The sequence below is a fragment of the Pollicipes pollicipes genome, unplaced genomic scaffold (assembly GCF_011947565.3).
Source record: "Pollicipes pollicipes isolate AB1234 unplaced genomic scaffold, Ppol_2.1 Scaffold_4881;HRSCAF=5763_pilon_pilon_pilon, whole genome shotgun sequence".
Lineage (NCBI taxonomy): Eukaryota > Metazoa > Arthropoda > Thecostraca > Pollicipedomorpha > Pollicipedidae > Pollicipes > Pollicipes pollicipes.
In genome coordinates, this window is record NW_023596576.1 from 41,671,018 (window position 1) to 41,694,714 (window position 23,697).

The window sequence follows — 23,697 nt, forward strand, 5'->3', positions numbered from 1 at the left end:
TGACCTAGTTTTTCAGGATCACTTATTCATGTACCTAGAACGCAGGATACAAAAAATCACTGGTGAGAAATGGGTATTTCTATGGTCCGGGCGTTCATGGGTAAGGTGTCCTTTCCCACAAGTTCCCTTTAGTATTAAGGATTTCTTTGAGCCCTATAAGAATCCTACAGGCATTTATTTAGTTCAGTCCTATAGGAAAAGGAATAGAGACATTAATTTTCTACAGGAGGCCTAAAAATTGCTTTGAGTCCTACAAGGATCTTACATAAATCCTCGAGTCTGTAGAACAGCCCTACAGGAATCCTGCACTAATACCGCACACTAGTTAGTGATCCTGTAGGAAACCCAAAAGACATACCTGAATAATTTTACTTTCCAAGTGCTGAGGTCAGGGTGCGACCGATGGGTTTATCTGAATCCTTTTTCTGAAGGGGGGGGGGGGGGTCGGGCTCGGTTGGGTCTAACTGGGTTCGGTTTGATGTAGATTTGAATGAATGGGTGCGTGCCATCGGGTCAGCGCTTAGCAGTACCCATATGATCGTTCACGTAATGACGACCGACGACAACGTCGTTGATGCCATTTCCTTCCCATAAGAAATGCATTCAGACGACTTCGTCCGTGATTGTTCGAAATGTCACTTAAGCGAACGCAGCCTTGGTAAAACTTTTGTATTGTGTCCGGCATTTCGCTGCTACAGGTACTCATTTTGGGGGGCGATTGGAAGACAACGGACACCAGCAATCAACCCATGATCACTTCCAAATAATTTAACCCAATACTTGTTAAAATATGGCACAAAATGCGACACACGAAAAATAAACTTAGAGTTCACGCAAATATGACAAGATTCCATCACTGGCACACACACGAGTGAAAACCATTTACAAGATATTCTTGACAATACTTCTAAATAGATCATAGGAAACCTCGCATAAATCATGATACAGCTCACAAGTACCGGGCAGTTCGATGTCATGGTGAAATACTCGCGCACTCCGAAGGCACACGGTGTCCAATTTGAGCAAAGAAATGACCCCCACGGCCGCTCCGGGGCCGGGTGTGCTCCTGAGGTCCTCGGCGCGGCCACCGTCGGCCGCCACGGAGCGCCGCCGCCGCCGCGTCGCCGCGCCTTCACCCACCCAGCCACCGCCGGGCCGCACACGCTCCACACGCAGTCCGCTGGTCCCTGGACGCCGCGGGCCCGCCACCGGGCGCGCCGCGCGGCCGGCGTCGCGCCTACGAGTAGAAGGTCAGCACCGACGTCTGGTTCCCCCGGATCATCAGGAAGGGCGGCATGTCTTTCGTCATCATCTCCAACCACGCCATGTAGAGCGGGGCGTGGACGGTGCCTTTCCTGGTCATTGGCAGGGTCCTGCGGCACGGTGGCGAGGCGTCAGCCGTATACCAGGCGTCCGATCAGCACAGGCCGCCAGCCAGACCAGCATCTTCACTTGGCCGAGGGGTGCACCAGTTACGACGGACGCTATATGACCGTGTCGTAATCGATACGTGACAAAGGCAAATGGTCAGTCTGATTAACCTTCCGATGTCTTATTCTCAGCCTCTCACAAATCTCTCAGTCGTATCATGCCTATTTTCTTAGATGTCTTAAAGCAGGCAGCAAATTTAGACACCGCATGCCGTCCTCATAAGTGCATCACATATATGATAGTGTGCCAAAAACCAAGTTCTCGGCAAGGCGTTACTGCCTCATACCGCGTGACAATGCGCAGGGATAACCAAAGGCCATTGATCCATGCATGCTCACATTCTGTGTGCACAAGCAAACACGTGTTTAAGAAAAAACTTTGACGCATCCTAAGGCTGTCAACAGCTTCAGGGAACAACAAGATGAGGAGAGACGCATACACAATGATATCGCCAAAAATGCTCAATGAGAAACGACTACACTTAGGGAGGCGTACCGCTGGTCGCTGGCGACTGCGACGTTGGCCCACATGCGACGAAAATTTAAAAGTTGCGATGCAACCTTAAACCGTTACAGCGATAAAAAGCAACGCAAAGGCTATAATATTTCCACCATATTGCCTCCATCCCGGGCCGACATGCCTTTGTTTATAACACCTCCAACTCGTTCTGGGCAAAAGGTGTACAAACATATTCATCATCGCAGGGGCAAACCAGAGGAGCAGCGAAAATCGGAAAGCGAGACAGGCACCACGGCCAGCGCAGCAATGTCCACAGCAGCCCCCCCCCCCCCCCCCCCCCCCGCCAATCGCTCACACGGGTGACACCCGGATCAGGCGGCGCGGCGCCGCGTCACTCACATGACGACCAGGGACGACTCCTTGCTGTGCTCCTGCACCAGCTCGTGCAGGCGCAAGTGCCGGTTCGTCTTGTCTTTGTTGGCCAGCAGCTCGCTGGACGTGACGCTGTACTCCTCTGCGGGGTCGGCAACAACCATGTTACGCAGGCGTTATCGCCTTCAGCGAGGCGCCCAGCAGCCGCACGGAATCGTTGTCGGGCCCGTCAAGAGGCGGCACCAATTTCCGACGGTCATTCGGTGTACCGAGACTAGCAACATTAAACATAATTGCTACAGTTTTACTTATCAGGAGTCACCGAAATAAGCGGGTCGGGCAGCATTGTTCACCACTGCTGCTGGTCAGACTGAAGGCAAATGACTGCCTGCTTCCAGTTCACGCCAATGGCGTACATGTCACATCTCATCAGAGCCAACACCACCGACGGCGAATGCGACATTAAGGTCACCTTACACTGCGGATGAGCTCGTCCGCGCTCACGCGATATGTCAGGCAGGCACCAGTACAATGACATTTCTGAACAACCTTTTTTCAGCCCAGGAGGATAGTCTCCTATTCAGTTGTGAAGTGAGGGGGCTTCAGCCCCCTCCACAATCATGAGGGAAAAGTACATCGAAGGCCTTAAACACTTTGCATTGGGTATTGAAAAGTGCAAGAGGAAAAACCATCTATTGCGAGGTTACTCTAAGCAGACTACGTGCCAATCATACGTGGAGATAAAACTTGCGAGAAAATTACAAATGTCACTCATAGGAAAGCAGAGACCAAATCTAGTACAAGTGCCAACCACCTGTCTTGACAGCATACCTGGAATGCCGTCTTCGTCATCCTTCTTGAAATCGGCCAACATTTCATCGAAGGCGGTCCTCGTGCTATCCTGCGCCTTCTTGGTCACGTCGTCTATGACGATGACGTCGCTGTAGTCGATTCGGAACTTGGACAGGAGCGCGGCCATGCTGTGAAAAGACGCGGTGAAGACAGGACGCCCGGCCACTATTACAATGACACTTCGAGCTCAACCGCGGGGCAAAACTGAGCGCGAACGCTTTTTGCGTGCAACGCCCATTCTCATAAACTGAAGGCGGTTGAGGTCATAAAGGAATTCGTAAACGCTGTCCAACTGCATGAACCTGCATTAACATATAATCAATGTTAGTTTGCCATGCATGATGACAACATGTGAGCCGCACTCCGCAAGCGAGCTGGTAGCCTGCAGCGCCACTACGAGTGCAGACAGCCCTAGCGTTTGCCGGGGGCTTTCCGAGACTGACGGTAGAAATTGGAAGGAAACGTGACTGGGAAGTCCGCACTTCTCAGCGTCAGCAGTTCCAAACGGACGTACACGCCCACATTATCACACGGGAACCTCCCGATGGCCGATACTCCGTGAGCGTATCAAACTACCATCAGAAAAACGGCGTCTCGGTCAGCGGGGCCGATACCGGCGCGGCCGATAGCGAGCGGACCCGGCCAGACGGCGCCCTCTTACCTCCTCTTCTCCATATCCAGCTCCTCGCGCTTGTTGGCCAGCGCGAATACGCGCAGCTTGCACTCGGACCACTGCGAGCGCGACGTCAGGATGTACGGCAGCAGCAGCGTCAGGCCTGCCGCCACGTCACGGCACGTCACGTCACATCACGACACGACCGACACGACACGACACGACACGACACGGCACGACACGGCACGGCACGGCACGTCGTCACATCACGACACGACACGGCACGGCACGACACGCACGGCACGACACGGCACGGCACGACACGGCACGGCACGTCATGGCGCCGCACGGCACGGCGCGGCACGTCACATCACGACATGGCACGGCATGTCACGTCACATCACGGCATGGCACGGCACGGCATGGCACGTCATGACCACGACATGGCACGGCACGGCACGGCACGGCACGGCACGGCACGGCACATCGTCACATCACGACACGACACGGCACGGGACGGCACGGCATGGCACGGCACGACACGGCACGTCATCACCACGGCATGGCGCGGCACGGCACGGCACAGCACGGCACGGCAGGGAGCAACGGCCAGACCGGCCCCAATACGCCCGTGTTTAGGTCATGGCATCCGACCGCATCGAGGTGCACTCCACAGAAGTCGTCCGCATGCACTCTCGGTTACGTAACAGTCGTTGCGAACTCGGACGCGATGTCCGCAGCTTATCAGAGGCGTCAATGACTTCGTGTTATTCGCACCCAACTGTGAATGAATACGATCGCAAGAATATACCGGCGCGTGCAGCTACGATTAAAGTACATACGCCACACTAGCCAATTCTCAAATGTGCCGTCTGCCCTAGGGAAACTCATACACATGATTCATGCTCATGAATATTGATGACGCCGCGTTAAGTATTCCAATGCAGACGACCTATCGCGTGCAATCGCTGAGAACGAAAGTAGTCCACGACCACCATCGTTAAGTAGCAGCCGTCGCACGGCAGCCGCAGCTGCGCCACCGGTGCACGTACCGCCGTCGTCGTACAGCCACCAGACGTCGATGAAAGCCTTTCTGCTTGCGCCGGAACTGGGTGAGGCCGTCGACCACGTGGGGCGGCAGCGGCTCGCCGGACGGGCTCAGGTAGGGCTCCTGCGGCCGTGTCCAGCCGTCAGAGGTCGCACGCCCGCCCGCCGGCGGCGGAGGGGGGGGGGGGGAGGGGAGGAGCGCCACCACCCAGCCACGCGGCGTCACGGAGGCGCGGCAGACACGCGGCGAGCGGTCTGCCGCGCGAAGCTACAGACAGGCCAACTCGTGAATGTGATTTGTAGTCGCTGGACGACACCGCTGCTTCGGGAGCCATTCCCTGGGCGTCAGCTGTCGGCCTATTTATCATCATCCGAAAATAGGAAGCCCCCAATCACCCGACTGCACGGCCATTTCAGATCTAACGACGCCGCCTGATGGTCGGGCTCCGACCGTCCAGCGGACCCCCGCCGATGGCGCTGGCGGCGACCCCGGCTCGGTCGGCGGGTGCCTGCTGGGCGAGGCTCACCTCCTTGTTCTTCTTCTTGCCGTTACCGGTGACGGCCGCGTCGGGCCGCGGCTCGTCGGAGACGGCCGAGCGGCCCAGCTGCGGCGTGTTGGGCGAGCTCTCCTCGCTGCCGTTGCCGTCTGCCCGACACCGACCGCCAGCGGGTTATGGACAGCTACTGACACTCCATGAACGTGCGACGCAAGCGTTCAATGCCATGCAAACTGGAATCTTCCTAGCAAAGATCCTTGGAAAAACCTACCTAGCAAGGATCTATCCGTCTATCTATCTTAAGCAAAAATTCTTCATCCATTATCAATGGCCGCGGTTTACGAGATGCCGCGACGGTTTTTCGCAACGCATTTAGTAGATAGACTTTGCGCGGTAACACCATCATAGACCCGTGCCTCGGATCGCACTGTTCGAACTGATCCATTTCACCTACTTTGGAGTTTGGAGTAATAAAAACAGACCCAGTAGGCAAAAATGACCACAATGTCCTAGTTCACCAACGCACAGCGTCGACCGTCGACGTCAGCGATATCACGCACTGACTGCGTGATGAACAGCTACCGCGCACGACTCATGCCCTTCCCTTCATTCATCAAAGTAGACACCCAGCAACGAGGCCCGGTTACCAGAAAAGTCCGAGAACATAAATATAATAATATATACCACAGCACACCAAGGTGTCACACGCGTTAAAACGGCCCCGAGTGCTTAAAACCCCACTTGGAAGCCATGCGTGACAAGCTCCCGTCTCTTATCTGACGTGCAATCGCCACACGTATGCATCATTGAACACCAGCAACCGCACGTTCGAACGAGGGACTGGGTGCGCTCGCGAGTGTTGGCCGCTGCAGCACGGCTGCGACGGCGGCGGCGGCGGCGGCGGCGGCGGCGGCGGCGGTACCTTGGCTCAGTTGCCCCGCCGACTGGTTCCTCTTCAGCGACTCGCTCGTGGCCGATTTGTGCATCGTCGAGAACGAGTCCTCGTCAGTCAGGGCGCTGTAGTCCATGCCGTTCTTCACACGCAGTATCGCCACCGACAGGTAGTTATCGAGCGCCTCGCTGTGGGACACGGCAGGTGTGACCCAGCGTTCTGCAGCGGGCAGCGGAAGGAACCAGCCAACTGTGCTGTCAACACCAGCGGCGGCGCACGAAAGCCGGGCCGAAATCTCGCCACCACCGTCGACTTAATACCCAACCGCAGCCGGCATGCGGTGCATTTCGCGAAAGCATGACTGGCGGCGAGCCACGTGGTTTTTATCCGGTGAAAACGCGTGGACCACAGACGCGGTCATTGATCCCAGCGACCTATCGGATAGCCCAGGAAAACACGCGTCTGTCGTTGACATAACCGCTATTCGTGCGCACCGTATCTCTGATACGCATGCCACGTCAGAGTCCCAAGCTTCGCGGCGTCGTGGCAGCTTGTTCTCCTGCCTCCCAATAATGTAAATCGAAAATAATATGAATCTAAAATATCAGCGATAAAGAAGCTATATAGAATGTGCAGCGCACTGACTCCTCTCCGTACTCATGTTTCTAAGTATATAAAAGTGAAGTGGGTTCTTTTCTACCGGACACTGTGACCATGGTGGGCGTGGCAGGCTCCTTTGCAAATCAGTTGCGTTAAAGAAGATGAGCACCTCTATTCGGGGGAAAGAAATCATTTTACGGTCGCTGCATCCCTCGGAACGGAACAGGGAAGTCATGAGTGACCGTATTTGGCAACTACATCTTTAAAGATGAAATGAAAAAGCGAACATCATGTGAGATATGCTGCTAACTGTTTAGCGAAGCGCAGTCGGGCATTTCAGGACAAAACTCCAGCGCTGTTGAAAACGTAACTGCACGGTCCTGCGCATTATATCAGCAAACAGCCATATACATCTAAACCGACATGAAAAACCTGCGGCACTTAGTAAAATTAACATGATCCGCATGATCCCCGGATGGTGTGGCCCAGATCAAACACGAAGCCCTCGGGCGTGCTACCTGAACCCAAGAGCCACCCCACATAATTCCGGTTTTGCAGTTAATGCTCCTAATCCTGCCCGCATCGTCTCACGGATCACGCACGGTGTCTGTTGCATGTTGTAAACTGTGAAGCTAATGCGGAAAAGCCGTAGCGGCAATGCAGCGTCCAGTGAGCCCTCTTCAGCGGATTCCAGCGGATATTTACATAGTTCCGCAGGATTATATGCACATCTGTACATGTGTGGCCCATTTATTCGTCTATAAACGAAGGAAGCGTCTCGGAAAGTCAGAGTGCTCGGATCAATGAATCGATTCTCTCCATGCGCTGTCGTACGCTTAATACTCAGGATTCCCAGAAAGTGGGTGTGGAATGGCACCCACGGCCCTCCCTCCCGTCCCTAAGCCTAAACGTGGCGCACATTCTGAGACGCAAGCTAAAGGCTAGATAGATTCACGACGCCGTCGTCCCAACACGGATATGGCAGCGGCCGATTCCGAGCTGGAATGGCTCCTTTACGTCACACCAACAGTCCCGCATTTAGACCGCCGCCCGAGAATTGCCGCATTTCAAAGCCATGATGTTGCAGGGAATGGCGCGGCTCCCCGGCCACGAGAGACGCTCCCACGATTAGACCCGGAGACGTGCATACGTCACGGCCCCCGCAAACACAGCGGGCAGCACACCGGTGCCGAGCACGTGAGGGAGAGCCCAGCCCGCCCAAACACGGGCAGCAGCAGGTGCTCATCCACCAGGGCTGGGCGCGATACTCACTTGATGCAGAGGAAGTACTGATGCAGTTCCTCGCGGTCGCACTTGCGCCAGTCGTTCTTGTAGCCCATGAGGGTCATGTTGGGCTTGAGGTTGCCCAGGCCGGCCAGCTGCATCAGCGCCACGGCGCCGTGCTCGAACGTGCCGTCCTCCACCAGGCTGTAGAAGGCGCGCACCTTGTGCCGCATCAGCCACGCGTTCGCCTGCATCTGAATGGCGCTCTTGGTGCGCGGCGACGTCGGACCCTACGGCACGGACCGCCCCCGCTGTAGCGCTCGTGCAGCCGGCCTCCGCGCCGGCCCGGGGACGGGTGGCGTCCGGCCGCCGCCGCCACCGCAGCCCGGCCACCGGTGGTCACCGGCGGATCTCCGCACGACCGCAGCCGTGCCGCTGGCGGACCCGGATGGGACGAGCGGGTCTGTCGCCATCCCGCGCCGCGGGCGGCCGGCGCCAGAGGCCCCGCACCGGTCAGAGTTCAGAAACTCAGCCCGCCGCCCGCTAGGCACGAGGTTCTGGCCATATCCACCCGCTACCCACCCCTTTGCGTTTTTCCAACATTTTATTTAAAAACTACGGGGAAGTCTTACGGAACGTTTATACCCAAACTTCCTCTTGTGTTGACTCTTGCAGAAGCAGTTTGAATGAAGACCATTATGACAACATTATATGGTCTTCTTGAAGTATCTCCTCGGCATATTTAAACATTTTGCCCATGCCCGCAAATTTCCCCTAGACCTGCACCACTCCAACCCGTCCCCACCCTGCACGGATACCCCTGAGTTTCCCCAGCCCGTGAGCTCCCCTGGCCGGCACGTGCGGCGGCGCCGCGCCGGCCGCTTACCTTGATGACGTGACCGCAGATGAGCAGCGACAGGTTCTTGGTGAGCGCGTTGGCGAAGTCGACCAGCGGCGGCCGGCTGCTGGGCATGCCCGTCAGCACCAGCACCTGCGGCCGGTAGTTCTTCACGTGGTCGCGCACCTGGTTGAGCCGCTGCATGAAGCCGAGCGCCGTCACGTACGTCTGCGCCTGCGTGGTCGAGCCCCAGTTGACGTCTGCGGCGGGGGCGTACGCCGTCAGCGGGCCGCCCTCATGGGAGGGCCTCCGTCGACCCGAAACTGGCGCGTCACCTGCGTGTTGGCGGCGCCCCTCGCCTGACTCCTTGCATGCCAACCACTAGCTTTTGCGGGATGGGTTCAGCATGCCGGGACTGGGCGTAGCATATTTCAAATCGTTATAGAAGGGAAATACAAGCCATGGTAAGGGGGCTTGTGGGAGCTTAGAGCCATGGCTTAGGACCACCACCAGCGAGGGTGGTGTGAGTTACCGCCAGTAAGGGTTTACAGGGCCGAGGGCCGTTCGCGTGCTGCAGGGCATCTAAAACGGGTACAAACAGGGACAGGGCAATCTCCACGCATGCACATCGCAAAATGCATCAAGCCCAGCCCAATGCCGGCTCAAACAAAATCATGACCAGGGCACCGGATGGCGAGAGCGAGAGAGAGAGAGAGAGAGAGAGAGAGAGAGAGAGAGAGAGAGAGAGAGAGAGAGAGAGAGAGAGAGAGAGAGAGAGAGAGAGAGAGAGAGAGAGAGAGAGAAGAGAGAAGAGAGAGAGAGAGGAGAGAGAGGAGAAGAGAGAGAGAGAGAGAGACGAGAGAGAAGAGAGAGAAGAGAGAGAAGAGAGAAGAGAGAGAGAGAGAGAGAGAGAGAGAGAGAGAGAGAGGAGAGAGAGAGGAGAGAGAGAGAGAGAGAGAGAGAGAGAGAGAGAGAGAGAGAGAGAGAGAGAGAGAGAGAGAGAGAGAGAGAGAGAGAGAGAGAGAGAGAGAGAGAGAGAGAGAGAGAGAGAGAGAGAGAGAGAGTCAACACAAAAACCGCACGAAAATCGACTACTCGGGACAAATGCACCGCAGAGTAAAGCGGCAACAGTCCTGTGCGACAGATCAGAGGGGCGGATGTGACTTGCCGAGTTTGCGGTACGACACGAAGATATACAGCAGCAGGGTGATGACGAGCACGATGGTGCCGACGACGGTGTCGCAGAGGAACATCACCACCATGCAGGTGATGGCGCCAAGCAGGCTGACCCAGGCGTTGTAGAACTGTGGAGAGACGCTGGCATCAACAGCCGGAGGGGAGGCCGGCCGTGCAGCACCTCACCGGCAGCCGCCGGCGGAGCGCGTTACCAACTCGACACATACACCCGACATACACCGATGAGACATGCATCGAGTGTCACGGACCCTGCCGTGTGATACTGAGCTTGATCATTAGAGCCAATCTGGCCGATAACGACGCCATTTGTGTCACCTTGAACACCGGCCGCCAGCCGGGACTTTTGAGCAGCGACGCGTGGAAGCAGGAGAGGTTGATGAGCGCGTAGGCGGCCAGGAACACCTCCGAGCTGAGGTTGGCGATGGGGTTCAGCTCGCCTGCCGGTCAGAGAGCGTCCGTCAGCACAGCAGCCAACAACAGTGCCCGTCAGCGCAGCAGCTGACAACAGCGTCTGTCAGCACAGACTCCGACAACAGCGTCTATTGGCACAGCAGCCGGCAACAGCATCCGTCAGCACAGCTGTCGACAACAGCGCCCGTGGGCACAGCAACTGACATCAGGGTCCGCCAGCACAGCTGTCGACGGCAGCGTCCGACAGCCATGTCCGTCAGCACAGCCCCCGACAACCACGTCCGTTAGCACAGCCGCCGACAGCCACGTCTGTAAGCACAGCCGCCGACAGCCACGTCTGTTAGCACAGCCGCCGACAGCCACGTCTGTTAGCACAGCCGCCGACAGCCACGTCCATTAGCACAGCCCCCGACAACCACGTCCGTTAGCACAGCCGCCGACAGCCACGTCTGTTAGCACAGCCGCCGACAGCCACGTCTGTTAGCACAGCCCCCGACAGCCATGTCCGTCAGCACAGCCGCTGACGACAGCGTCCACCAGCAATAAGGCAACACTCCAGGAATGACGTCACGGTGAAATTTCCAAGAGGATGTGATGACAAAAACAAATCAACAAGAGGAAATGGGAGTAATTAGCAGATTGGCCGAGGAAAAATGTGCAGTGAGACGTGACACCACCTTAATGAAAGGTGATGATGTCAGTGACAGCACACAGAGAACGCGTCGTACCCCTACACAGAGCATCTGATTCTGGTGAAGTAGCTTCAGCTACTATTAACATACGCCATACGTTACTTTACTGGAGTCCGATGCTACGCATTTTGCATCGGACACAAAAAAGAGGTACCAATCACGACGGCAGTGTGGGAACTTTTGAAGTAGACGTCAAATGCCACTCACATTTTACAAAATATTACTGTAATGGTACAGAACGCGCTGAACCGGCATCAAACATTTCTTGGCAGCATCCCGCGCCAGGCCAGTGTCATCAAACGCCAATGAAGGAGCACGAGACATCACAGAAGAGGCATCAGATGCTGCTGAAGCGGCACTCACCAATAAGCACGCAAGCCTCCGCCACGATGAACACAATCACATAGCCCCGGAACGGGTCATTGTTGCCGCCGTAGCCCTTGGCGAAGTAGTAGATGTACGGGTACAGCTTGTCCTTGGCCAGAGCCTGAAACACGCAGGCCATTAGCGCGGACATCGGAGAACCGTTAGAGGTAGCGAGCATTACACAGCGAGGCTGCCCAGTGTCGGGGGGGGGGGGGGGGGCAGCGAAACTTGTTTTGCAGATAATCTATGTCCCCAGTAATGAGCCAACCAAGGTCGATAGCCTCCAACTTTCCACAGAAACCGGTCTTGACATTGAACCGTTCAAAAATCTACAGTAAATCAAACACCGCCTGTGACAGTCAGAAGGTCAAATTGGATCATGACCACGGAACCAATCACAAAAACTGAACTGTGACCTCTACACTATACCTGGGTTGCAATGGCAGCGCAGATTATACTTTGGCCAGCCTGGAAAGGTTGCTGCCTTTCCAGTGCATTGATTGTAGCGTTCGAAATCGTTTCAAATGCCGGCCAAAACAATGGCATCATGCTAGTGACATCGTAAAAATTATCAAGGCAAAACATTTCTCGCAACGAAAACGAAAAAAAATGAAATAGAACAAAGAAAGTAAAAGATCAAGAGCCAGTTCCCATGCTAGATCGGCGCAGGCGGGCTATAGCGCGTGAGCTCCGGTATTCCGCCGCGCGGCCGGCCTCACGGCCAGAGTACTCAGTAGGCTGTGCCGCAGTGCACCGGTGTCAGGCGGGCCAGACGTGCCGCACCCTCGGCTCCTGTTACCCCGCAGGACACCGTCCCGGGGCTTACTGTCAGCGGGGGTGCGGTCCCCACGTCGCCGACCACTTCGCAGAAGTGAATGCAAGGGAGTGGTCACACGCCTCTGCTGTTCGGAATGCTTCGGTACCAATAAACTCCAACTTAGTACTGATGTTAATTGACCGCAAAAGAATGACAGGAGCAGGACCTAAATCCTGTCTATAAAACCTTCCCCGGGAATTGAGGGATTAACGCACGGCGTTCACATAAGCCATTGCGAAAACGAGAGGGCTGACAGATGACATTTCGCCATTTCAGTCACGGACCACCGCCGTAAACCACACAAAAATCGTCCCGCGATTTTGCAAGGATGAACCAATGTCATTAAGTTGTTCCAGCTACCGGAATACTTTTTCTCCGGCCGATCGTCGGAACGTGCCAGACTCCCCCGTCTATCCCCCACCGCAGCCAACTCCGTGCACCGCCGCCGTCTGCTGACGAGCGGGGATACCTCGCCGCCGTGCCTCGCCTCGTCAGTCCGCCGGCCGACATCCGCCGCGATCACGACCGCCTCCCAGACCGGGCCGCACGCGCCGCCAACCGTACCTGCAGCACGCGCGGTGCTCCGACCAGCGACGCGATGGCCGACGACAGGGTGGCGGCGAAACATCCGGCGTAGATGAGCGGCGCCCAGGCCGACACCAGCGCCATCACCTGGCGGCCGCACGCACGCACTCACGTGAGCACCCCTCGGCCGCCGCCATCTTGGCAGCAACACACATTCCACCGGCACGCACGGCTATTACGATGGGCGATCACAGACCATAACTAACGTCAATTATCTCCCTCGGTGCATAAACAAAAGATACAACAGGATTACAGCAACTTATATTGCACAACGGAGCCGTCATAAATGTGCCGGCTTCGAACGCGCCAGCAAAACACGCGTGCATTCTTAGCCATTTGCTATAAAAACGGAACCTGAGGCAAGCTAGCCGGTCACATCTAAAAACAGTACGCGGATCCGGACCGCCGGCTGGTTTTCCCCGGCCGTCGGCCGACGCCGGCGGCGGCACGGCCGACAAACCCGGCGCTGCGACGCGCGCCGCGCCCCGGCCCCCACCTGGCTGCTAATCTGCGTGCCGTATTTGCAGTCGTCGGCGCCATCGCCCATCCGCATGCTGCAGTCGAACACCGGGTAGAGCGTGGCGTTGGTGTTGGGGTCAACGGTGCCGTTCGGGTTGGTGATGTTCAGCTCGAGCACGTTGCCTGCCGATGGGGGAGGGGGCGCGTCACATGACGGTCGAGCGCACGGCACGCGTGGTGATGCACCGTCAGCTCCTCCGCCGGTCCGTGACGGAAGTCAGGGGGCGCTCCGCTGCCGGCCGCAGCACGGCGGCAGGATTTCCGGCGGGCTTATCTCTCACTCCGGGGGCTCGTGATGGGCCACCGCCTCGGCGCAATAGGTCCGCCGAAGTGACCCGGGCCGGAGAACAACACCCGCCACGGGACCCAGGCAACAGTCGACAACATCTCGAGTCTCACAGAGTCAGGATGACGGCCGTCAATATCACTGCAGGAAGCCTCTCCCCTCCCGACGACGGCCCCGTCCCCTTCCGATGGGCACCAGTGCCCAGCTGATACACCGCCCACGCTCGCCACGCCCAGCCCGACCCCCACTCTCAGACGTGCCTCTCCAGATGCGGCTGACCCGATTCTTTTCCGCGCTCCGTCAACATTTGTTTAGATAAGGACGATCGCAACACGCGACGCCCTATCACGGTAGCTTTCCGGGGCGGCTCACCTACAAGTGGGCCCCGGCGGCGCGCGTGCGGTGCGATCGGCGGCGCCTCCGCCCACCGGCCGACGTCGGCCCCCACTCACCTGACGCGTAGCGGTGAGCGCTGGCTGCGATCATGATCGGGTAAGCCACGTACGTGATGAAGGTGGTGAAGATGGCCAGCAGCGTACCCTTGGGTATGGCGTCGGCCGGGTCCTGCGGCCAGAGACAGCGTCACAGGCGCCGACCCGGCTGGCGGCGCCGCCGCCGGTCGGTAGGAGGTCGAGTCGCTTGGTTCACGGAGCTCGCGTGGCAATCCATGGTCAGCTAGGATGTTAATCCCGAGGCCATTCGAGCAAACCATTCATGACGATACGTTTCTTAAAAAATAACTTCATTTTTGGAGAAGAGGGAGAGGCACTCCTGGTTATCTGTCCTTGGATAGCGGTAACGAAAAAATTGATTTCATGTAAGCAATAACTTGATTTACGCTTTGAGTGGTTTGATATAGATTCATACACAAAGGATATCCGAAGCTTACGGAACGGGCCGCGCATCGAGGGTATCCTTGCATTCACCTTGAGATCTCCGGAGAGGTTGGCACCGGCCACAATGCCGGTCACGGCCGGGAAGAACACGCCGAACACGCCGAAGAAGTCGTAGTCTTGGCCGCCGAACGGCCGGTAGTCGTTCCAAGAATTCTCCTTCAGGAGATCCACTGCAACGCAACCACGTAGCTGCTGGAGACCGTGCGTAAGCGAAGGACGGAGAGTGCAGCCGACGCAGGGGCGAGAGGGCAAAGCGTGGCACGCGCCGAGGCAACGCAATGCTGTGCCAATGCCGAGTACCTGCTGCCGTAACCAGACAAGGTTCCGGCAAAGCCGCGAATGATCGCACAGCTAACCCAACGGGCTTCCAAGAGGAAGTCCACACGACTTGGTGATACTCCCGCTTCTGATTCCCTCTACAACCCGAACCTCAGCTGCGTTAACCTCGGCCTCCACAGCCGCGCGTGCCTCCACGATCTGGGCGGGGTCGGCACGACGCTAACCCGTCACCGACGCCGACACGAGGCGTGGGCTCGAGGTGCGGCATTGCCGTCGCCGCGCCCGTCAGCGGCCGACACCGCCGGCACTCACTGCTCAGTCCGACGAAGCCCTGCGCGCGCTCCGTGTCCGACTGCGGCCCCATGAAGCAGCCCACCACGAAGTCCACCTGCGAGGCGATCAGCAGGAACAGCAGCAGCAGCTGGACCTGCACCAATCGGGCACGGCGTCAGCAGCGGTGCAAGGCGCGGCCGGATTATGTGACAGGCTCAGAGAGACAGAGAGCTCAGAGAGACTCCGTATCAGGTCCGGCGAAACTCTGTGTCAGACTCAGAGAGATTCCGCGTCAGGCGCGGCGAGAATCTGTATCAAGCTCAGAGAGATTGCGTGTCAGGCGCGGCGAGACTCCGTGTCAAGCTCAGAGAGATTGCGTGTCAGGCGCGGCGAGACTCCGTGTCAAGCTCAGAGAGATTGCGTGTCAGGCGCGGCGAGACTCTGTATCAGGTGCGGCGAGACCGTGTCAGGCGCGGCGAGACTCTGTGTCAGACGGACGGGCACGGCGGGACTTGGCCCCCTCCCCAGTACCCAGCATGACGGCATGACGAACGTGCCGGTGTCAAGGGACCTGGCCAGGTTGGGCGACCAGTGCAGTGTATGACGTGATGATATGGCACCGGCACCGTAAATAAACCGTTGGAACGAAATCCCTGAGGGAACACTTCAGGCATGATCTGTAGTCTTGACTAAGCAAACAGTGCGTGACTGACAATGGCTCCATCAATATTTGATAAAGAAATTGCGTCGTACCTATGTGAACGCACTCATCATGAGAGCTCTTCATGCAACAGCCCGAGTGCACCATCCATTTACGCAACGAATTAAACGGCAAACACGATCATCGGCGCGCGTATCAAGACACCAAACACCGATAGCCACACAGGGCACCTTTCTTTCAGGTGCAGCGGCACACCCCGGACGGCTCTTCTGTGTGCACACTTGAGGGACGCTGCCGTGCTCGAGCCGGCTATCTGACGATCAGTGGGAGGGGGGGGGGGGGGGGGCACACTCCGCACAGATCAGACGATCGCGGCGCCCTATCGGCTGACCTGATTAGCAGCTGCACGCCTACCAGGTGCCGGGCGCTCACCCCACTCTCGCCGCCGCGCCCGTGACCCCGCCGGCCGGCCGGCAGCCCGCTCGAGCGCGCGAGCCAACACGTGCGGGACTCTGCTCGTCACCCGGCCGCGGGCCATCGGTCACGTAGCGGGCCGCCTCTGACTCAGCCGTGCACGTGTCTCAGTGATGTGTACATCCCTTGAGGTGCGCACACAGTGGTGCATACAGGGCGCGGTTGAAAAGCGTTCGCTCTTCAGCCGTCGCGGGGCATCACCATGGTTACGCGGCATGCGGACATGTCCATTCATAAAAAAGGAAAGGCTGTCCTTGTAGTTAACGCAGTTCTAAAACCACGTCACAGCATGTTAACGCAAACCAGCGGCATGTTCACCTACCCAAAGGGTAGTACTCCTCAAGCGCGGATAAGGATAAATTGACGCCCGTTTCACGGCAGCAGCGGCGGACTTTAGACCACCAGAGACAGCGTCTGCTGATCGGCTTTTAAACGGCGATTCAACAGCAGCTCGGTGCAGAAGCGTAGCCCGAATGTTGTTCAATGAAAATCAATTTTCTCCGAATTCCTGCGTCATTGACCAGTTTATCGTGCAAAGCTCTCGGCTCAGGGAGGGGGAGCGCATCGCCCGTGGCCACCCCTTTGATACGTCCCTACCTTGACGTCATTTAGTGTGGTGCCGATGATTCAAACCACGTGCCCTGGAAATCGCATTTCTGCGTAAGTACGCATTTCGAGTGTTTGCGCGCATTTTTCCCTGAGTCCCGCTTGCTTCTATCCACTCGACCTAAAAACAACTCAGATTTGCGTACCGAGAAACAAACTGTACTGACAAAATGAACGATAAAATGCAGCAAAGGGAAAAATCGCCTACAGTTTTCGCGTCAGGAACGCAAGCTGCACGCTTTGTTTTCACACGGCTGTAGGTGGCAACACCTACGTTACGGGCCCGGCGACACGCCGCACGCCCGTGCTGAGCCGCCGGCCGGCCGTCCTCCAACACCGGTCCGCCAGGCTGCCCAATATCGGTCAAGCACGCCGCCGCGCCGTCAAGTGGTCTCTTGACCGACCCGCGAGCTTAGCACAGCGCTCGCCCGGGGCGACCTCACGCCGGTCGAGCCCGGACCACCAGCTCGCGCCAGACGGGGCACGGTCCACTCGGAGCCCACGTGCTCGTCTCGATCAACACGCCACCGCGGTGGTACGAGCGTACCTCCCGCCCGCCCCACGGACGCTCGTCATGATCCGGTCATCACTGTGACGCTGCATAGTGATGCTAGCAGACATGAGCAGCTAGGCGAAATGGCATGCTTGTTATCGGCATTTACCACGTGCATTGTTTCCAAAAAGACGGACGCTGCATCACGTGATTACTCTATATTATCTCAAGACAAACGGACGACTGTGCGCTAGAGTAGCTGCTTCTGGCGTCTGCCAGCGTCCGCCCGCTTCCGTGACCGGCATTACGAAATCTACTGATCGACTGCGGCGAATCGATACACAAAAGCGGACAACTCGATTTAGCTCTGGCCAGCAGGATACGGGCTGGTAGGACACAGCCCTATTGCCGATGCCGCACAGGATGGCCGACTTCACCTGGTCGTCACGCTAAAGCCTGTTACGGGCTGGTAGGATACAGCTCTGTTCCCGATGCCGCACAGGATGGCTGACTTCACCTGATCCTTACGCTAAAGCCTGTTACCCATTCAGTGCCTGCATTTGACCAGCCGCGTTCCGCGTCGTACATCATACTGCGCACCTAGTACAGCGATAATTCCACGTCCGTGCTGACGTCGGCAGTCGTGTGGCGCCCGTTAACCCGGTCCTTCCCCCTCCCCCCTTCCCCTTCCGCTTGACAGCAGTCGCCTCGGCTGCACCTGATGCCGACGACGCGGTATCGATTATCGGCGTCTCCAACTCCTCGTCTTGCATACCGTGCGTCGGGCCGAGTCCATTCGCGCCGAACCGCCGGTTGCACTCGGCCCGGCCCGTTCACGGCCAGCTTCGTGTATCGATTCGTCGCAAGCGATTGAAACTGCCGATATTGACCGAGGCAACAGAGCGACGCCGACAGACGGTCGACGTAATGTTTTGACACCTGGCTCCGCGAGGATTTCGCCCGACGACGGGACCCCGGCGCCCGTTTCTGTATCTGCTGGATATGTTGCACCGAAAATGCATGAGTGTTTTGTCTGTCCTGGGGAGGACTGCATGACCATAAAAGGACCACCCTTGATGTGGATGTCAGGGTCTGACTTGGAATTTTCAAGCTCATCGGGTGACGGAAACAAACCAAAAGCAGCATCCGTCTCCTTGTTTTCCACATACGCAAGGCGACAGGTGACAAAGCTACTGGCTTGAGCGCCTCCAAGCATGTAAGTCGCTATGCGGCAAGCCGAATTTCCGTGCACGCCCTTTTCAACTGTTGCACGCCTCCGCCTTGCGTCGGCTCATAACTAAGCCGCGTTAAACACGTGACCATAGTCATTTACAACCAGTCACACGCGCACACTCGCGCCCGCAAGCCTCGCGACAGTCCATGTCTGACCCGGATCATTTCACGGTCAGCGAACCCCGCTCCGCCGGCCGGCCCGGTCGCCGCCTCCGGGGAAGCCCGCCGCCGCCGCCGCCGACGGCACTGCGCGTCCGCCAGTCGCCGGTCCCGGCCGGTTTGAGCCAGCTGGCAGGCGTCGGGCGCGGTGCCGGCGCCGCCGGTGATAGGGCGCCCGGTGAGGCGGCCGCGTCCGCGCTCCTATCTCGCCCGCGCCACGCGGAGGGCGGCCACACAGCGGCGGGGGGTGTTTACTCGGTGGACACCCAGCGCTGGCCGCCGCTGGGAAGTGTCCCGCTGCTGATTAGATAGGCGTCCGCACCCTACCCGCCGCCTCCCAGGAAGCGCCTAATGACGGTGATAGGCACGCGGCGGCGTCACGCGCCGCGCCTGTCGCCGCCGCGTCACGCAGGCTCGGCCTGACGAACGGGGCGAGGCGTGGGGCCGCCGCCGCCGCCGCCGCCGCCGCTGCCGGGCGCGATCGAACAACACATGCCGCCCCGCACGGGCTGTCGTCGGCCGCGGGCCGGCCGCAGCGGCGTGCCGGGCACGGTGACGACGGTTGCCACCCGGGCCCCGAGCCCCTGCGAGGCACGCGGCGAGGGCGGTCTCGCGCGCCGATTTCGGCAACACCGCACCGCGTTCCGGTGGTCAGAGGACTTCAAACGGCCAGAAGACTTCCGCACGCCGCTGGTCGTGACCCTCAGCGCGAGTCCCGCGAGTGGGTCCCGATTGGGCGTGGTCAGACTGTGCCGCTCGTTCGAGGAAACACGGCCCGGGGCGGCCCCACCAGGCCCCACGCTCGCTTTAATGCCGGTCCGGGGGCAGGTAGCTTACGACAGCGGCCGTGGCTCACGGCCGTTCAGAGCCGGCTAAAACCGGCACAGGTGCGGCTGCGGGCGGCGGCCGGCCTGGCGTAGACGCGGCGGGCGGCCCGACCCCGGCCGGACACGTGTGGCCCGCTGGTGGTTCTCCTCACCCGGGTAACCGATCACCTTTCAGAGCTGCTGAGGGTGCGCACGGAGAAAGCCCGCCGGCGCTTTGCCCTTCTGGGCTGCTTCCACATGGGACAGGTTTTCTACGGCGGCCCGGGAACAGGCGGGCTCGCGTGCCTTTACTCGGCGAGTTCGGTGATCGCTCCAACATATTGACATGTGACAGTACATCATGGCTTTTTATTGCCATGAGCCGTATGAGCATTTGCGAGTGTGCGTCCGTGTGATTACGCCTGTAAAGCTTGGTGCATGGACAGAATAGCCTCATAGTGGAGGCTACAAGAATACACGATTGCCTGAGCCCGTGTGACCCGCTGTCGGTTCTCCTTACCCGGGTGACCCGTAGTGACCCAATGTCGGCTCTCCTTACCCGGGTGACCTGGGTGACCCGTTGTCAGCTCTCCTTACTCAGGTGACCCTGTGTGACCCGTTGTCACCTCTCCTTACCCGGGTGACCCGTGTGACCCGCTGTGGGCTCTCCTTAGCCGGGTGACCCGTGTGACCCGCTGTCGGCCTTCCTTACCCGCGTGACCCAGTCCATGCCGACGATGGCCAACAGCAGGATCAGGACCATGGCGGCGGAGCCGATGATGCGAGCGTCGTTCACGCCGCCGTCGACGATCACGTACCCGTCCGCGTACTCCTGCAGGCAAGAGCGCCCGGTGTCAGTGTCACGGGTGTCACGGAGCCGCCGCCACGCCGGTGGCGGCCATGGTTATCGTCGAAACCAAACCAGTCATGACGTCACCGACGCGCGTTTTAACGGCGCTGTGAGCATGCTGACTGCGCTGCTTCGAGCACGGCGTCCATAACAATATCGACCTTACCCTACTGTCGCCGTTCTGCGAAGAGTTGCCACCACACACCGCGGGCCGAACAACTGCGCGAGTACACAGCTCGTCTCCGGTGGCGCATTGTTTGCGCTCGGCGGCGGTGCTGGAGCGCTGCCCACCGCCGGAGCCAGCGTGCCGTTACGGGGGCGGCCCCCTGCGCCGTGTATCCGATCTCCGACAGATGTCCGGGCGCCGCGCCGGCAGACGGCGGCGGCTCAGAACCCGACCGTGCCCAACCGACGGGTGGTGGGGGTCGCGGCCGGCCGGCGCGTGCCACTGGTCCCGCCCGACGCCCGGCTCCGGTGGCCGCATATCCGCCAGGGTCGCGCGGCGTTCAGTGGCACTCCCGAAACGCGGCTCCCATACGCGGCTACCGTTGGCGGCGCGGCACTCACACCCGAGCGCAGTTAACGGCCTATACAAGGCGCGCATTATACAATGAGGGCCTAGTTGTTACCCACATCACGAGGGCAGCAACTGAGCCAGATGCAAAGTAGCTGCCCCATAACCGAAAGCCTGCAGCGTTTCTCTTTAATTACTCAATGAATCGGCAGTTCGCAACTAGTTCTGGCCTAACACCTGCAACTTGAGATGCTGGAGGCGATGACGTGGTAATTACGAAACGGCGCACGCCATCTCGGAACAATAACTTCCGATGCAAACGGGCACTACTCCGACCACGAAGCGGGTACTAAAATAATAAATTTCTTCTCGAACCAGGAAAGATGCCACCTGAAAACTCTTTCATTAGAGGGTTCCGCGCCTGACCTCGGGCGGTCCCGCGACTGACCTCGGACGGTTCCGCGACTGACCTTGAGCATGTCACTGAAGGAGGAGCAGAAGCCGACCACGTACATGGCCACGGCCACCGAGTTGGAGACGGTGAACAGGAGGCCGATGGAGGCGCCGAACTCGGGGCCCAGCGACCGTGATATCATGTAGTAAATGCCACCTGCCGGCGGCGGGCAGGGTTAGTCGACGCTCATGAGCGGCGTGACCACCTCTTAGCGGGCGGTGCGGGCGACCATGGCCGCGTGCCTGGCTGTGGCGGGTCCGCCCCTCCATACCGGACTGGTGTTTCTCCGTCCCCACCAGCAGTGACGGTAGAGATCGCCATCATAGCGATGACGGGCGTCAATGACCAGAACACCCGTACACGGTGACAACGGACATCGCGTCCTCAACAGCACGCGCAGTTTGAACATGAACGCAAGGCTTAACCTGGAATGTAATATGTGGCTCGACGAAGCAGTGACTAAGCATGTCAAAAGTATTAAGAAATAACCAAGAATATAAGAGCTAATTTCGGCTCTACGCGACCTGGTCTCGACACAGATCGGAGGCAACAACATCGGGAAATATGGTGGACACCCTGGACATAGTTCAGAGCGGCCGAACGAAGTGCCGCCAACCGCACCGGTCTGTCATCTTTTCGCCGAAGGTTGACAACGAGATGATCAAATAAGCACACTGAAATGTGAGACTCTTTCCACGGAAGCCATTTCGCCACGCCCCAGGTGCTAAAAAAACATGACGTCTCGCGTCGTCAGGACAGCTGGACCCCACTTCGTTACGCAGCAGATGTCATCTCCGTTGCAGCGAGCTTACCGGGGCGTGGGTTGCAACGAGCGTGCCTTACCTCCTTTGATCTGCCCATTCGTGGCCACAGCCGACATGGATATCGTTGTGATGACGGTGACCAAATTGGCAGCTGTGATCAGCAGCAGGGCTTCCACTGAAAGAAAATGAAACACTTCAAACGCGAGTCAGCCCACACAGGCGTGCAGGGGACTGGGCGGTGCTGGAGGCAGCACATAGCCTCGCTATGCTCCGGCGGTGTTGGACAGCGGTGCCAACCCCCACCAGCGCTGAGTGGCCCGGCTCACGTGGCCGCCAGCAGCGCTGAGCGGGTCAGCTGCCGTGGCCGCCAGCAGCGCTGAGCGGGTCAGCTGCAGTGGCCGCCAGCAGCGCTGAGCGGGTCAGCTGCAGTGGCCGTCAGCAGTGCTGAGCGGCCCGGCTGCCGTGGCCGTCAGCCAGGTGGTGTCAACCAGCCGCCCGGGAATGAACGAACCCATTCACAGCCGACCCCGCGACCGAAACAACGTAACACGGTCACGCAGCAGTCAACTGTTTCCGATATTTTACAGATACATGCTAGGATGTTTTGAAGGGATAAATTAGGGATCACGGTCGTTGCCAAGCACAGCTTGTTGCGAAATGCCTGACTGCACCAGCCCAGTGAGGAATTCGAGCGCAACGGAGGGCATCTGCCAAACGATTTCAGCGCGTCAAGGAACACCGTAACACAGTCGTCGCGTTCCTCTGTTCCAAGCGTTCGACACCACAGCGGCCGAGCGGCTAACCCGGTCAGCTGGAATTTAACGGCGGCCCATTTAATGATACTCCGTAGACGCACCGAACCTTTTAAGTAATTGGTCCAACGGCTGTCAACAAGAGCAGGCCGGAAAATCCATCCCATCGGAAAATCCAAATGTCAATAACAGTGGGCAAGGGAGAAAACTATTGAAGAATTATTCGCTGTTGATCACTAAAAATGCTGATTTGGATGCAAGGACTTCTGTTCCCATATTGCATGCGCCGCTTAGATCACCATGACTTGTTCGCCCGCGCAAATAGACCGATGTTTTTGATGTAACACAATTTCGACCGTAATTGCCCACCGATATACGTACTCCAAAGGTGACCTCGTTTGACCATTAAGTACTTAACCCATGTCTAAAACAGCTTCGACCGCAATTACCCACCGATATACATACTCCATAGGTGACCTCGTTTGACCCTTAAGTACTTAACTCATGTCTAAAACAGTTTCGACCGCAATTACCCACCGATACACATCCTCCATAGGTGACCTCGTTTGACCCTTAAGCACTTAACCCATGTCTAAAACAGTTTCGACCGCAATTACCCACCGATATACATACTCCATAGGTGACCTCGTTTGACCTTTAAGTACTTAACCCATGTCTATCATGACCTGGCGTTCCAGGATCGTCACTCGGACATTATTATCAGAAAATGGTCTGGTTCTAGTACTACAGGGAGAAAAGCTGGCCGGAGGGGAGGCAGCCTACAA

The 23,697-nt window shown here is 58.1% G+C and overlaps 1 protein-coding gene across 1 annotated transcript in view; it reads right to left on the bottom strand.

Annotated features, from left to right (window-relative positions):
• Positions 1–655: 655 nt before the first annotated feature.
• LOC119099861 (solute carrier family 12 member 3-like) overlaps positions 656–23,697 on the bottom strand; it is a 34,410-nt gene continuing 11,368 nt past the window's right edge. Inside the window, 21 exon segments of the mRNA XM_037222953.1 lie at positions 656–1,373; positions 2,290–2,404; positions 3,094–3,242; positions 3,776–3,890; positions 4,780–4,820; positions 4,822–4,898; positions 5,302–5,420; positions 6,194–6,351; positions 8,036–8,277; positions 8,874–9,085; positions 9,994–10,129; positions 10,338–10,459; positions 11,489–11,612; positions 12,873–12,980; positions 13,390–13,535; positions 14,151–14,262; positions 14,625–14,764; positions 15,186–15,300; positions 20,291–20,410; positions 21,413–21,552; positions 22,240–22,335. Of these exon segments, the coding sequence (XP_037078848.1) occupies positions 1,238–1,373; positions 2,290–2,404; positions 3,094–3,242; positions 3,776–3,890; positions 4,780–4,820; positions 4,822–4,898; positions 5,302–5,420; positions 6,194–6,351; positions 8,036–8,277; positions 8,874–9,085; positions 9,994–10,129; positions 10,338–10,459; positions 11,489–11,612; positions 12,873–12,980; positions 13,390–13,535; positions 14,151–14,262; positions 14,625–14,764; positions 15,186–15,300; positions 20,291–20,410; positions 21,413–21,552; positions 22,240–22,335 (2,723 nt within the window). The 3' untranslated portion in view covers positions 656–1,237.